This window comes from Colletotrichum costaricense (assembly GCF_030867565.1).
Source record: "Colletotrichum costaricense strain IMI 309622 chromosome Unknown Scaffold_2.1, whole genome shotgun sequence".
NCBI classification, from domain to species: domain Eukaryota; kingdom Fungi; phylum Ascomycota; class Sordariomycetes; order Glomerellales; family Glomerellaceae; genus Colletotrichum; species Colletotrichum costaricense.
This window is the reverse complement of record NW_026848231.1, coordinates 1791034-1805091: the sequence shown is the minus strand read 5'-3', so window position 1 is coordinate 1805091 and position 14058 is coordinate 1791034. Positions and strand designations below refer to the sequence as shown.

The following is a 14058-nucleotide window of genomic DNA, read 5'->3' as shown; positions in this document are numbered from 1 at the left end:
TCTCTCACGCCCCGTTATCCCCCTCCCCCATCGCCGCCTCCGGCACGGAGCCCTCTGGGTCGGGATGCTGACTCGGATCGTGACCCCCCTGCTGAGCGAGGAACTCGGCGTACTCGGCGCTAGCCAATGCTAGCTGCCGCGCCGCCGTTTCGATCCGGAGCTGGAATCGAACGTGGGGGTTATCGCTCCGTGCCTCCGTCATGGCTCTTTCCAACACATCTTTCACAAAATGGGCAATGGTCGGATCGGCGCCTGGCTGCCCGAAGCTGGGGCCTGCGGGGGCCATGCCGGGAGCCATCGGCGCTGTGCCGGCAAAGCTTGTATTCGCCGACACCTGTGGCACAGGCTGTAGCTGTATGGCTGGCATGTGCTGAGGGAGGTTGTTCTCTGTGTGGCCAAGTTCGTTAGTCACTCAACACCTTGACATCTGGTCGAGCTTGTGGGTCATTTTTGCTTACCATGGAAAGAACAGCGTGAACCGCTCGCGTTGAACCAGCAGTTGGCGCAGCTACCACACATCTGGCCACTGACGACCACACATCCATTCCAGGGTCCGTATCCTTTATGGCAGCTCTTGCAGGGACTATGAGCTTCCTGTCCCGATACATGGGCCAGTAGTGCCTCGACATTGCTCCTTCTCTTGAGGTTCAGAGTTTGATCCTGGCGACGCTGTACTGCAAGTCGCTCTCCTTCATTGTTGGCCAGTCGCTTGGCGAGGGCACTGTCGATGAGTAGCTGACCGTATCCACTCTCGGAAGCGAGATCTTCGGCCGTCCTCGACATGCCGCCAGGACCATGCCCGCCCATCTGGGCTTCCATGGCGAACTGGGCCGGCAGGCTGTGTAGATCGGGATGGATATCGGGGTCAGCGCCCGGTACTGTGCCGGGGGGGCCGTTGGCTAGGATGCCTGCGGTGGCTAGGTCGAAGGGGTGCGGGTGGTGTTGCTGCTGGTGATGATGTTGGTGATGTTGGGGAGGGGCGGTTATCTCGTCGTCATCTTCGTGTTCGGCCTCGGCCTCCGCATCGTGGGCGAGCTGCTCGAGCTGGTCGGCAGCCACGGAGGAGTGTCGGCTGGCGCGGCCGTGGGCGTCCCTCTTGAGGCCGGCTGTGGGCTTCGTCACCTTGTTTGGGCGGCCTCGAGGAGGTGGTCGGCTTCCGCCTCGGGCACTCATGGGGTAATCGAAGAGGACGCTGCCTCTTTTACGATGGTGGACGGTGAGGGAGCTCTAGCTAGTCGGCGATGATAAGTGGCGTTGAGAGTGGGCAGCTGGTGTCAGCTGCAGAGAGTGTGTGATGAGGAGTTTGGGGGCCTCGAAAGAGCTGGTGTTGATTGAGCGGGAAGAAGCTGCTGATTGCTGTTCGGTCCCACTCACAATTTGGGTGCTTCCATTGTGGTGCAGTTGGGAGCTCGGGCCAGAAGTTCTCCGCCTAAGCTTTGCCGAGAATTATGTAATCGATAGAAAGAGGCCTGGAGGTGAGAGCACAACGGTCCAGTAAGTTGAAAAAGGTGTCATGTCACCAATCACGTCACTACCTGAACCTCACCTTGATGATTATGGCTTTCATGTGACAGTCGACGTCTTAATGCCAAAGAATGGAGACGCAGGCACATGGCAGGGAAAATGGACTTTCGCTACCTACACTGCTTTGGCAATGCAGGTCTCTTATAAAACGGCCATCTCATACCTCTACCTTGGCTGAGCCAAGACATCCCTTGGAACGTGAGGGAAGAACCTTCCAAGCAACTAGGTTGGGACAGGAAGCAAGAGACATGCGCAAAGGGGGGGGGGGGGAGCATATCCTGGTCGTTTCTAAATCTTCCAGTTCGAAAAAGCTCTTTTGAATCTTGACCTGACCGCGGGCCGGATCATTCTAACCATGATCCTTCAGTCATTTATCTTGTTGCGATGAACCTCACGACTCAGCTGTGGGAGGGTTCTCCCAGACATCGCCTCCACCCTCAGCCTCTGTCATCTCCTTCCACCTCTGGGCGAACTCCCTCAAGCCACCGTCGCCTGACATGCTGGCCTCAACGACCTCCTTGGGAAGCTTGTGCGCCGAGTACTGCGGTGTGCTGAAGTTGAAGGCAGCAGGGTTATCCTTCTCGACCAACCTCAATTCAGGCACCAATTCGTCAATGTCTTCATCGTCTGTCGTTTCTTCAACGCCGCTGCCATCAACAAGGTCTTCCTCGTTGGCACCTGGGCCTATTCTAATAATCTCTTCTTCGTTGACAACTGAGCCTAGGATGGGTCCTGGAACCTTGAACTCTAGCAATTCCACCCAGCTGTAGAGTAGGCTATCTGTCCGAGGCGCCCAGGGGTTGATATCGATAAGGCGCACCTTGCCAAGCTCGTCGCGTGAATCACTGTCACCGGGAACGTAGACGTCAAACGTGAATGAGCCGTCTGGGAAGGTGAAGCGCAGGCGGTCTTCGAAGAAATCGGTGATCTTAGATACCAACGCGGGTCGTAAGCCATCGAGGAAGGGGTAGTAGTTCCAGTCACGCTGGCAAAGACCAATCAAAGTGCGATGTTTGACGAAGCACCGGAACTCGAGGGCCGGGTTTGGCGCAAAGAAGGGTCTCAGGACCAGGACCGGTTGGAAAGGCCTGTTGGCGGAGGAGGGGACGGTGTCCTCAAAGGCGTGCTCCAGGTCATGGCTCACGAAGCTAGAGCTCTTGAGCAGGAGGTAAATATCGTTGGGCGTTGTGCATTTCAGCGTGTTCTGATGCGGCGAAATCCAAGCGGCATCTTTCGGTGCTGACCAGTTCAGCTTCGGCGCAACGGAACCGCCCAGCTCCTTGATCCTCTCCTTGATCTCTTGGTGAATTTCAGGGAATCGCTCATTGGGCGGCCGGCAGTCAGCTTCGGGTTCGTCGTCGGAATCATCTTCTTCGAGATGTTGATTCCGTCGTGGTGCGCCGGCTGTATTCGATGAAGCGGACCATTCCTCCTCTGCTTCGTCCTCTTGCGGCTCATCGTCGTCGGCGAGAATAATGCCGTCGTCACGGATGTATTGGACAAAGTCAGGCGACAGCTTGATGATTCTGGATCTGATCGACACAGTCCGGTACTTCGGGAACCAACTATCGTATGAACAGTTCAAAACATGCTCCTTCGTGACTGGCGGAAAGGTAAGTTCCTCGGTCTCCTGAGCAGTTGCATTATTTATGGCGTCCAGGGTTGGCTGCCCCTCAGTGAGACCTTCAAGAGACGGCATTGTTGAGAATGAAGGCTAGCTTGGCCTAAGTGTCTATACAGCGATTTCAGTTTGTATAGTCGAGGACACGAGTAAATTCGGATCCCGAGGTTCCGGCAAAAAATGTGATGGGGTGAAATTTGCTCTGTTCCTCACTTACATCGATGAGTCTTCTCACATTAAGTGAGTCTTCCTGTCGCCCAAAGCGGAAAAGTACCCCACCATCCCACCCGTCATAACTTTTCTGCCGGCCCCCATCTCTCTATACACTTTCACCGCCTTTCGAAGCCCAACTAAACTTCGTCCGTGGTACCATTGCCAAGGGTCTAGTCTCGGTGACGTCTCTTGCAGATCCAAAGTACCGAGATACATCTTGATTTTCCCGCCAACACCGACTCGAGAGATCAACATCAACAGCGCATTCCTTACTTCCTCCGATTAGAGTTGATATATACCACATAATCTCGATAACCATGTCCGACAACGTCGGTCTCTCAACGCCTCGTGGCAGCGGTACTTCAGGCTATGTTCAGCGCAACCTTGCGCACATGCGCCCACGCGACTATGGCGCGCCCTATCCTCCCAAAGACGCCGACTCGCTCCGTCACAAGCAGCGACAGCCCGATAAAGAGATCTTAGAGCATGACCGCAAGCGTGAGGTCGAGGTTAAGGTCCTTGATCTGCGCGACACCCTCGAAGATGAAGGGTAAGCTTACCCCCCTCCCCCGCCCCTGGCCTTGCAAGGATACTAACGGTGCTCTAGCCTCGACGAGGAAGAAGTTGAGAAGCGATGCGACGAAATGCGAAAGAAACTACTGGCCGACCTCGAGAAACAAAAGAACAGCCGTGGCGGCGGCGGCGGCGGCGGTGGTGGTCCCGTACGGAAGCACTTCAAAAGCCATCAGGTGCACGAGATGGCAGACGCTAAGATCAAAGAGAGCGAGAGACTCAGGAGCGCTTTGAGAATAAGCAAAGACTACGAGGAGGGAAGCCACTGGAGGAGACAAGAGGAGAGACTTCGGGGCTCTATAGAGAAGGAGACCAAGAGGGAAGACGTCGACTAAAGCACCGATTACGCAGTAGAGCTCTTATTACGAAACGTGGCGTCAGGACTTGGGCATGGAATAGCAGGGAATAGGCGTTCAGGCGTTTGCATTGGAGGGCAAGCAAATACAGACACGCTGCTAGGGCATTATTCTTCAAGCAAACGGTAACAAGGATGATCTCATGGACTCGACAGCCGGGTTCGGTTTCAATTATTGTTGGTACATGGGCGCAGATTTCTTCTGGCGTCTAGTAATACACAATTGGCATGCCGCCTCTTAATTTGTTATTTCTTCCCTGATGGCGGAACCCAAGCTTCTGGCTGCCAGCCCTCGCTTAGTCCACTGGCTTTCGCCCAAGGATCCTTGCCATATTTCTTCTTCGCATCGGTCGCAGGTTGAGCCTGATCCTCTGGCAGCTCTGTCGTCTTTGCATTCGTGTTGGCTGCTTCCAGCTCCGGCGCCGTGGGCTGTGACCGCGCAGTGTTCAATGACGGCAGAGGTTGACCAGTCTGCTGGCCTGGAGCATCGGTAAGCCTAGGCTTTGCCTCCCATCTCGCGTCGGCCTGCGCGGACAAAACTTTCATCCGCTCCTGTCTAAATGCCTCTCTTGTTTGTTCTTCAAGTGTCGGGGGGTCTTCTCGGGTGTAGCGCAGCCATTGATGCCACAATGGTGACACCTTCACGTCGGAGAGGTAGATTGATCGGGGATAGTTAACAATACGGCGGAAGCGGCCGGGACCATTCCCCCGTGACTCGCGAAACTCCCAGAAAGTATAGCCCTGCAGGTCACGGCCTAGAACCGAGCGTGTTAGTTCTCCTCGGACGTTGACAATGGGGGTCGATGGGCCGGGGACGGGGAAGGGAACATGCCGACAAGGAAGCGTTTGCGCCATGGCAGTCTGAGCGACTTCCACTTGTACCACGCCTCTAAAATTGGTGATATCCGTGTTGAAGACATTTGCGCTGTTGGAATGGGTGGTTGGGAAAGAAATATCTTCGATCAGGAACCCATGGCTTCTAGATGCAAAAGTCGCCAAGTCCTAGAAAAGTAATGAGGTCAACCTTGGACTGCACCGCCACTTGAAATTTGGCCGAGGAATGGCGTATCTTATCGTCAGCCACATATTTCCTCTGTAATGGCAATGGAAACCCGCGACTGAGCGTTCGCAGCATCAGAGTTGCATTGGCCCCGCCAGCCACCACCGCACACGTCACTCCGCAAGACCGCGGCGGTCCAGCCGGACCCTGGGTCCTGTCACCTTATCCAGGTTCCCGCCAGCGGCGCCTGGCTCTAGATGCATAAACAATTAAAACATCCCCACCACGGCCGTTCTTCATCGGGCCTTCCAATCACTTCAACCTGCCACCCGACTGCCTTGATTCCCCCGCAAAACATTGGCCTAACACTTGTTTTCACCCACAAAAAGACTGAAGACACGCGATCGATATCATCTGAAGCAAGTCCCGCGCAACGCGCGCCGAACGACAGAAACTTGCATCCGTTACTTCAACTCCGTCATCGCCGGACCCCGCCGACGTCAGCGCCTAACCGTCACCCTACTGAAACGCCCTCGCGAAACCAACCTCAAAGCTCCTGAACCCGCAAGACTCGATTTGGTACAACGATACGAAAGACTATCTTGATCAATCGCCAGTCAACGACGCCATCATGGCCTCTGTATCGTCCTTGGACAAGGATTTGCGCAAATTGCGCCTCGACAAGTACACACCGGCTGCTGCAAAAGAAGTCAGCAGTTGGATCGAAGGGGTCTTGGGTGAAAGACTACCAGCAGGCGACTTGCTGGAGGGACTGAAGGATGGCGTTGCACTCTGCAAGTGCGTGGGTTAACATATCCCATACTTACCAATACTGACCCAGATACCTTAGGTTGATCAATCTCGCGGTACCACCACCAGGCGTCAAATTCAAGAAGTCGGCCATGCCATTCGTACAGATGGAAAACATCTCTCACTTTCTGCGCGCCTGCAAACAACCTCCTCTCAACCTTCAAGACCACGATGTCTTCCTGACCGTCGACTTATTTGAACAAAAAGACCCTGCCCAAGTGCTCCAATGCCTGGGCGCTTTCAGTCGAGCCGCGAACGCAGCAAACCCAGCCAAGTTCCCGACGGCAATCGGAAGCCGGAGCCGGGGAGGAGTGATGAGTCCCCAAGGAACTGGTCGCGGAACCCCATCGCCGACAAGGTCGCGCGGATTCTCCAATGCATCAGGCTTCGGCTCGCCTCGGCCTACTCTGACCAGCGCCAAGACCGGAGACTCCGGCTCGGGTCGCTGGAGCCCGACTAAACCTACTTCCCCAGTTACCAGCTGGAGCAGAAAGGAACACGAAGGCGCCACGTCTCCCGCTTGGAACATCGCCCAATACGGCTATATGGGCGGTGCCAGCCAAGGAAACCTAGGAATCTCATTTGGCAGTCGGAGGCAGATCACGAGTGCTGGCCCTGCAGTGCCTAGTTTGGCCGAGAAGGAGCGCATTCGAAAGGAGAAAGAACTCGAGGAGGAGTATCAGCGCCAACAGCAACAGCAAGAGGACGCGGAAAGGCGTAAGAAACTGGAGGACGAACGCGAGGCTATGCGAAAACAAGAAGAAGAGGAAGAACGACTACTGAAAGTGAGGCAAGCGGAAGAGGATGCCAAAGCGGAGAAGCTTGAGTGGGACAGGCAGGAAAAAGAATGGCGTGCGAGGGACGAGGATCGCCGCAAGAAGGAGGCTGAAGCTCAAGCACGCTTGAACGAAGAGCAAAGCCGTCTAAGGAGCAAGAGCGACGCACGACTCCGGGGCCAGTTTCTGAGCCAATATCAGTCTGAGCAGGGCATCAAAGCACAGAAGACTGGAGCCGATCGGATTGCTGAACTGGAGAGAGAGCTCGAAGAGGCCAGGGAACGCGAAAGGCAGTATGAACTTGAACGCCAGGGACGAACGGGCAGGACACTGGCCGTCACCAAAGACCCCAAGGAACGCGTTCGGTCTAGGAGCCGGCCTTCCGATGGAACCCCTAGCCGTCAAGACTCATGGTCCAGAAATGAGCGTGAGGTTCTCCAGACGGCGTGGTCGCAACATCAAGACTCGCATCAAGATGACGAACCCCCCGCGCCGCCACCAAGATCGCCGAGACCTCTCCCCGATCCGATGGCGGTCGCTTCGCCTCCTCAAAAGGCTGTAGCGCATACGACTGGTGGTCGGCCCCTCCCGGATCCTGCTGCTTATCAGGCGGCCGCGCGGGCCCCGCCTAGCCGAACTGACAGATATCTCAACAACAACGCAGCGCCTGCGCCATTGGTCGCCAAGCAGACATACTCACGCGAGCTTGGCGCTACTGCCGAGCAAGATGGCGAGGACCGCCGGCGCGCTCAAAGCCAGACCAAGACTAAGGCGGGTGGTTGGGCTTCAAAGTCGCTGCTCGAGCGAGAGATGGAGATGGAACGTGAACGCCAGCGTGAGTGGGAGGAGTCCCAAAAAGAGACGGCCAAGGCTGTTCCCAGTGGCAACGGGGTTGACGGTATCGGTGGTGGCATTGGAGGCCGCTGGGATGTGAGCCAGTGGGCGGGATACACTGGAGGAGACAACCAGAACCGGGGTGCTCAGGGCATCGGGGCGGGTCGTAGACAGATTGTCGGGCCCAGGCCGCTGCCCAATCCTCCTCGTTAAGAGGTTTTGTCAGAAAGAAGGTGGTTTTCACTATTTCCTGAGCGTAGACAGGCGCCTAATCCGCATGAACCTGGCCAAGGGCGGTTATGCATGATGGAGCATTGGCCTGGCAATTACCGATCTTGTAATGAAGAGAACATTCACATGAACCCGACTGGTACCGATTTACTACATATGGACCCTGGCCGCCATGACAGGAGAGTTGAAATGAACGCATTCTGTGAATTTCGAGTCTGTTCTACCTTCTCTCTCTCGATTATCAACGCCGGTCGTCTTGTAAGCCTCTCGGTTTCTTGTTTCTCTTGAGACAGCCAGATTGATGGGGTGTTCTCTTGCTTCTGCTGACATCAAATTTGTGGCGGTTCTCATGCGTGTAGTTCATGAGCAGCGCAGGTTGGACTCGTGAAAGTGTCGTTGGTTTTCTTTCCCAAATTCAACCGCTGAAGAGAAAGGTGGAAATCATCTCGGAAAAGCTTTTAAGATCGCAATCGCCATTCCAAACTACCATGCGGAATCTGGCCAAGCTCCTGGTATCTTCAACGGTCGTTTTTCTCTTTTGAGATATCCAGATCGGTAGAGTTTTTTCAACTGCCTTCTGTTGAACCTCTCCTGCATAAGTCTCTGGGCGTAGTGGAAACTTGCAGGAGGATTGCCGTCGGGGTGTCGATAGTCCCAATAAGGAAAAGGGTCACTCGGTTCATAGTCCCGTACAAGGTTGGAAACAAATGGCCATTCACTCTCTTCGAGTTCATCGATCTCGCAAGATTTCCACAACACGTGCTGCTGACAATGCGTGTTTTTTATTGTCGACAAGTGTCCGTGATCGGGCCAAACATGGCCTTTGAGAAGTTTGCCAAAGTTTTTAAACTCGTTCCTGACTTCGTATGCTTTGCTATACGGGTCGACATACCGATGCAACAGAGGTACGTCAAAGCCTTCGATCTTTGTTGTGCCTGCCACTGTAAACCATGCCCTGGCCTTGCATGGGGGGAACAACCAATCGATGTATTGCGGGAAACTGGGTTCTTCGCGTTGAAGATACTTGGCAATATCAATCTCAGCCACCAGCAAAATCCTTACCCAGTGAGAAAGGGCAGCTCCGACTATATAGTGGCAGTCAGAGCTTCGAGTAAGATGGAAAAGCAGGGTTCCGGGTCTCGGTAAGTGATTAAATCCATAGTAGACCTGGAAGTTGCAGACTCTGTGGACATCTACGCCTTCATTGATCAGTTCAACGAAGAAGCGAGTCCAAGTTTTTGTTCGCTGATCTTCTAGGCACCAAAATGGATGTTGACGGGCCTGCTTCCCCATAAGGCGAACTGCCATGTCCCAGACAGCACCGAAGAAAGCTTTTCTCTCCATTTGATCCACGGCAGGCACTCTGCACCGTTTGTATACAACAATCAGAGAATCTAGATCTTCAACACAACCGGTTAGTAGCCTAAATCTCATGGGTCTGGATAGTTGTGTGAGTTGAATAATTTCATCTACTTCAAGAACACGGCGCCGAGAATGGGAAGGCTCAAATCGATGTGCAATCAACCCGGCCCAGTGGTCAGGCCTACAGATGCTAGCCATCTTGTTAACCCGCATACCTGGACAATATATGTGTGCATTCACGGTCTTACTTCTCATCTATGCACAGATCAAGATTCTGCTGGGCGAGGAAGCGGCAAAGAGACGGCTGGCTACAAATCGCTGCCGACTGTGACCGACAAGAAGTTAGTCCTCCCAAGATCTCCACCGAGTTCTGAACACCAGATCTTACCTCAAACAGCGTCCTATCCCCCAGCATGGTGCCTAAAGTGATTGTCCTGGTAGAGAGTAGGTCTTGTAGCGCTGGCAAGTCTCCTCTGCCCATAATAATTAATATCCAATCTACCAGATCTTCGTCTTTATCTCTGGTGAGAACATGGCGGACAGCGAGGGCGTAGACCATGGGGCTCAACGTGCTCATGGACCAATGCAGCTCTATCCTGTAGGAAACACTGCGGTGCCCGAAAGTGTAGGTCTTGATCTCGCTCGTGTTGGACACCTCCTGTGCCCCTTGAGAGCTAGACTTCTTGAGTACTGTCCTAGTTTGGTTTTGAAACCGAAAGCCGAATGCTTTGATCATCTTCTGATCGTCTGTTTTCGCCATTATTGTATGTCTTGGCTGGGGTGGCAGATCGCCGTTGTAATCTTGTTGCAGAGCAGGCTGCGTATGAGTAGAGCTCATGTTCGACAACGAAGATGCTTCGGTCTGACGGCGAATTGTCAGCTGCTGGACGATGTTGCACCTAGAGCTATCTACCGAGTCAGTCTGGAGCTTTCAGAAGTAGAACTCGGAAGGCGCACAGTATCTCCGCAGTCATCATATGCTGCAGGTAATTCAGATCATCGTCCAGCCACTTGCTCAACCGAGATATATCATCTTTGCATTCCAGAAATGTGAATCCCGCGGTGTTGAAGGGACGTCTCTTTCCACCCCCCCTTTCCAGCCTTGTGATGATGGCATGGATTTCGGCGAGTGTCGATGAGATACTTCTGAGAACGCATACACCCCAGGTCTTGATAAGCTCAGAGCACTGTCTCGAAGATACGTCTCCCTCGAGACTGTCCTTGATCGCACCGCATATTACCTCGACTCTTTCGATCTTGAGTGCCAGCCGGTTGATCTCCGCCGATGCAGACCGGTAAGCTGTGACGACTCTCTTGACTTTGATGGCAGAGTCGATGAGCTGCAATGAGAGCCCAATCGCTCCGATAGCTGCCTCCATCGATGATGAGGGCGATGTACCAGGCGCGTGGGACCGCAACTAACAGGCGACACGAGGAGACGCGAACGTTCACAAGAGACTTGAGAGAGAAGGATGAAGCAATTCGACATTCTACTGTCGAGCAAGAATAAGTCAGCGAGACGAGGCTGTCAGGCAGATTTACCCCTCCCGGACCCTACATGCGACCATACAGTCGTGGCCCAATAAGACCTTGCCGCAGATAGCTTCGCCACAGCTATCTTGATTGCACATGCAGTTGGTTCCATTTCCGACCGTAGTATCACCCATGGTAGTGAGTTGCTTCCTCGCCAGACGTTGGCTATCGAATGGGGGTATTGGAAAGTGAGGTGATATTTTCCGTTTCATGTTTAACAAAGAATGCATCTATTAGGGGTTGTATAAAACCCTTCTACTCGGTGCCATGTACTAAGTATCTAATTATGTAAGTCCTGAATGCTGGTATGTGCATCTTTCCCCTTCGTCCATTGTAAGTTATTTACTCAAACGTAAAAGTCAAGCGGCAACTTGAGCCACTCGCACTGCTCGACATCCTTGAATCCTCTCATCATGTTGTCTTTCACGGGCCAATCGATGGCCCTCATCTTCATGTCGCCTTTCACAGACGGCTCCCAGGGCCCGGCCTTTTCCAATGCCCTCAACGTGCTGTCGAACCCTCTGGCCTTGAGGAAGGCCTTATCCGGATTAGGATCATAAGTCCTTGCGAATGAGGTGAATGTGTCGACGAGATATTGCATCCAGGGCAAGTCGTTCTCGTCTCGGAGCGGGTTTCCCTGACGCACAAGATTGCCAAACAGCGGAAGTAACTCGCCCGAGTGGCATCGTAGGTTGTTGATGGGCGACTCAGGATTTCCATTGGGGTGAGCCTTTGACTTCGGTGCCTCGCAGATGTCGAGTCGCGGCCATTCGGGCGTCTGGTACGTCCGCTCAAACTCATAGTAGTACACCTTGGACCCAAGGACGCCGTTCTCCAAGCCCGCGTACGCCGTAGCTTGATCTACGCAGCGGAACATCGCGTCGGTGGCGAGCCTGGCACCCACCCCGAACGCCGCCCGCGTCTGGTTCTTGACATCTGTCGGAGGGAAAAGACGCTGTGGCGGAGCTGGGAGGCCCTGAGATGTGAGCCACTGGGTATCGTTGAGGACTGTCCCATTCCGCGGGAGAATCAGAAACGGCAAGCCGTCCTCAGATGTGATGCCCATCATGACGTTGACATTGAGAGAGTCGCCTCTAAGAGACAACTCATCTGTCGTCAGGTAGACACCATCGTTGACGAGGTACCGCGCTCCTGGTCCGAGACTTCCAAGCGGCGCGTCTCTGAGACAGTCGAGCTGCGACGTTGCGTTGGTGCAGTTCGTGGTGCCGAGGATGGCGTTACCCACGAGGTCTAGCTGTTCCTCGATGGAGAAGTACTTGGAGTATGACGTCCCGTACGCCAAGCCTCCAAGGTTGCTGAGCGGGATCGCGCCCGCAAACTTCCCGGCAGCCTTTGGAGACGCCATCATCGCGCGGACGGAGGCAGCTCCGGCGGATTGGCCAAATATGGTGATCTTGCTTGGGTCCCCACCAAAGTCTCGGATGTGTTGTCGGACCCAGTCCAACGCCAGAATCTGGTCAGCGAGACCAAAGTTGCCATTTGTCTCGCCATCGTCAATGGCCAAAAAGCCCAGAGACCCAAGCCGGTAGTTTATGGTCACGACGACTACGTCGCCACGAGATGCCAGATTACCCCCGTCAAACAGGGGATCACTACCAAAGCCACTCGTCAGAGCTCCACCGTGAATCCAAAACATGACCGGCCGGAGACCGCTGTCGATGCGTCTGTTACGGGGAAGATACGGCGTGTAAACGTTCAGGTACAGGCAATCTTCTGTGCCGCCGAACCCCTGATAGCAAGGGGATCCGAATTCGAGTGCGGTAGCATTACCGCCAGAGCCTCGATACATTTTAGGGTATGCAAACCGCTTCGTCCTCGTAGCGTAACGCATGCCATGAAAGCGGAAGCTATTCCTATCGCGAAAGCCAAGTACTGCTTCTCTGTTGGAGTACACCACAGTCTGCCACCTCGGACTGCTGTCCTGGGCTATGCCGTTGGAGTAGGGCGCCGTCTGCGTGCACAGAACGGTATTCGTGTCGGATGTGTCGGCAGAGGAGACCTCGCCTTTGAGGTTGATCGTTTGGGGATCATCGCCGTTCTCGGGCATGATCCAGATTGCTGACAAGTCAACATCGGGCTCTTGATAGTCGAGAATGTCTAATATCCTCTGCGTGGAGTTTGAATCTGCTTTCCACAGCTGTTCGCCTAGATCTTTGCACATGGACTTGGCCTCTCGTAAAGGCACCCGGGCCCTGAGGAAGAGAGCGCTTGTATTGGCCGCTGGGCTTTTCGAGTCTAGAAGGTTGCCATCGTCAGTCAGAGGCTTCTGGATATGTGACACTGGTTGAGACTCACCCAGGAGGTCATTGTCTCGAATGATGGTTATGTCGGTCCTGAGGTCCTGGGTCGACGGTACGCACGAAACAGCTGCAGCTAGTATGGCGACCAGAGCGAGCGCTGCCGCAGGCATGACGTCTTACACCGAGACCGAGATGACAATTCGCCGAGCAGAATATCGGAACCCATATATACAAGCATGGAGAAAATCAACAACCAAAACCAAAGGAATGGATTGTAGAACTGTCTGCTTCTTCCTTCTGAGCAACGTTGACCTGGAAATACAACACAAGTGGCGGCAGTCACTTCAACATTAAAAGAGTTCCAGGGACATCCGCTCAACTTAACCCAACCGGACTGTCCATTGCGCCGAGTGAACAGGACAGAAGCAGGCCAAGGATCTCCCAAGCAACAAGGCGAGCGGGAAAGGAAGAGTCGGCACGGTCCGACTAGGTGCCCAAGTCTTGCTCTTCCTCGCAACTCAGAACGACACACTTGGCCCTCCTCCGTCCTCACCGCGGGGCCCTGGGAATAAAGCTCAGGCACCAGAGTCGATCGAAGCTTTGGGATCAGCCTATCCGTGTTAGAGTGATTTCTCTACCGGGAAGACCGCAGGGCTGGAATGGCAGACGAGGGAGACCCCGAGCAGGGAAGCATGATGGACGCGGGCACTCTACGAGTTTTAGGCTGGGCGCATGAGATCGCGCGGGGGCCGATGCTTCTGGTCCGAGCCAGGAGCAGGCTGGCGGAAAGGTTGCTCAGGTTTCAAAACTCAAGGCTCTCGCGCGCTCGCGCGCGCCGTGCTCATTCGCCTGGCCCGCGACAGTCATACACACAAACGACGTGGAGGTATCGCGTTTGGCGCAACTTCGATTTCTAATTACTCCGACGGGCCGGTAGATTCTTGTTTGACACTGCAACCCTCACT

General features: G+C 54.4%; 8 protein-coding genes across 8 annotated transcripts; 2 read left to right on the top strand and 6 right to left on the bottom strand.

Annotated features, from left to right (window-relative positions):
• Positions 1–4: 4 nt before the first annotated feature.
• CCOS01_02235 (uncharacterized protein) lies at positions 5–1391 on the bottom strand (the record flags this gene model as incomplete). Its single annotated transcript, XM_060450427.1, has 3 exons — positions 5–387; positions 459–1198; positions 1375–1391. 3 exons carry the CDS (start codon positions 1389–1391, stop codon positions 5–7), a joined length of 1140 nt encoding a protein of 379 aa, XP_060319077.1.
• Positions 1392–1915: 524 nt separating this feature from the next.
• Positions 1916–3223, bottom strand: CCOS01_02234 (uncharacterized protein; the record flags this gene model as incomplete). The annotated part of the gene is made up of 1 exon (XM_060450426.1): positions 1916–3223. The coding sequence occupies one exon, from the start codon at positions 3221–3223 to the stop codon at positions 1916–1918; it is 1308 nt and encodes a 435-aa protein (XP_060319076.1).
• A 452-nt stretch (positions 3224–3675) lies between these two features.
• CCOS01_02233 (pre-mRNA-splicing factor CWC21) lies at positions 3676–4266 on the top strand (the record flags this gene model as incomplete). Its single annotated transcript, XM_060450425.1, has 2 exons — positions 3676–3908; positions 3966–4266. 2 exons carry the CDS (start codon positions 3676–3678, stop codon positions 4264–4266), a joined length of 534 nt encoding a protein of 177 aa, XP_060319075.1.
• A 266-nt stretch (positions 4267–4532) lies between these two features.
• On the bottom strand, positions 4533–5141 carry CCOS01_02232 (uncharacterized protein; the record flags this gene model as incomplete). Its single annotated transcript, XM_060450424.1, has 1 exon — positions 4533–5141. One exon carries the CDS (start codon positions 5139–5141, stop codon positions 4533–4535), a length of 609 nt encoding a protein of 202 aa, XP_060319074.1.
• Positions 5142–5917: 776 nt separating this feature from the next.
• On the top strand, positions 5918–7919 carry CCOS01_02231 (uncharacterized protein; the record flags this gene model as incomplete). Its single annotated transcript, XM_060450423.1, has 2 exons — positions 5918–6084; positions 6137–7919. The coding sequence occupies 2 exons, from the start codon at positions 5918–5920 to the stop codon at positions 7917–7919; spliced, it is 1950 nt and encodes a 649-aa protein (XP_060319073.1).
• Positions 7920–8420: 501 nt separating this feature from the next.
• Positions 8421–9371, bottom strand: CCOS01_02230 (uncharacterized protein; the record flags this gene model as incomplete). Its single annotated transcript, XM_060450422.1, has 1 exon — positions 8421–9371. The coding sequence occupies one exon, from the start codon at positions 9369–9371 to the stop codon at positions 8421–8423; it is 951 nt and encodes a 316-aa protein (XP_060319072.1).
• A 172-nt stretch (positions 9372–9543) lies between these two features.
• On the bottom strand, positions 9544–10678 carry CCOS01_02229 (uncharacterized protein; the record flags this gene model as incomplete). Its single annotated transcript, XM_060450421.1, has 3 exons — positions 9544–9624; positions 9688–10204; positions 10257–10678. 3 exons carry the CDS (start codon positions 10676–10678, stop codon positions 9544–9546), a joined length of 1020 nt encoding a protein of 339 aa, XP_060319071.1.
• A 500-nt stretch (positions 10679–11178) lies between these two features.
• CCOS01_02228 (carboxylesterase) lies at positions 11179–13263 on the bottom strand (the record flags this gene model as incomplete). Its single annotated transcript, XM_060450420.1, has 1 exon — positions 11179–13263. The coding sequence occupies one exon, from the start codon at positions 13261–13263 to the stop codon at positions 11179–11181; it is 2085 nt and encodes a 694-aa protein (XP_060319070.1).
• Positions 13264–14058: the final 795 nt, after the last annotated feature.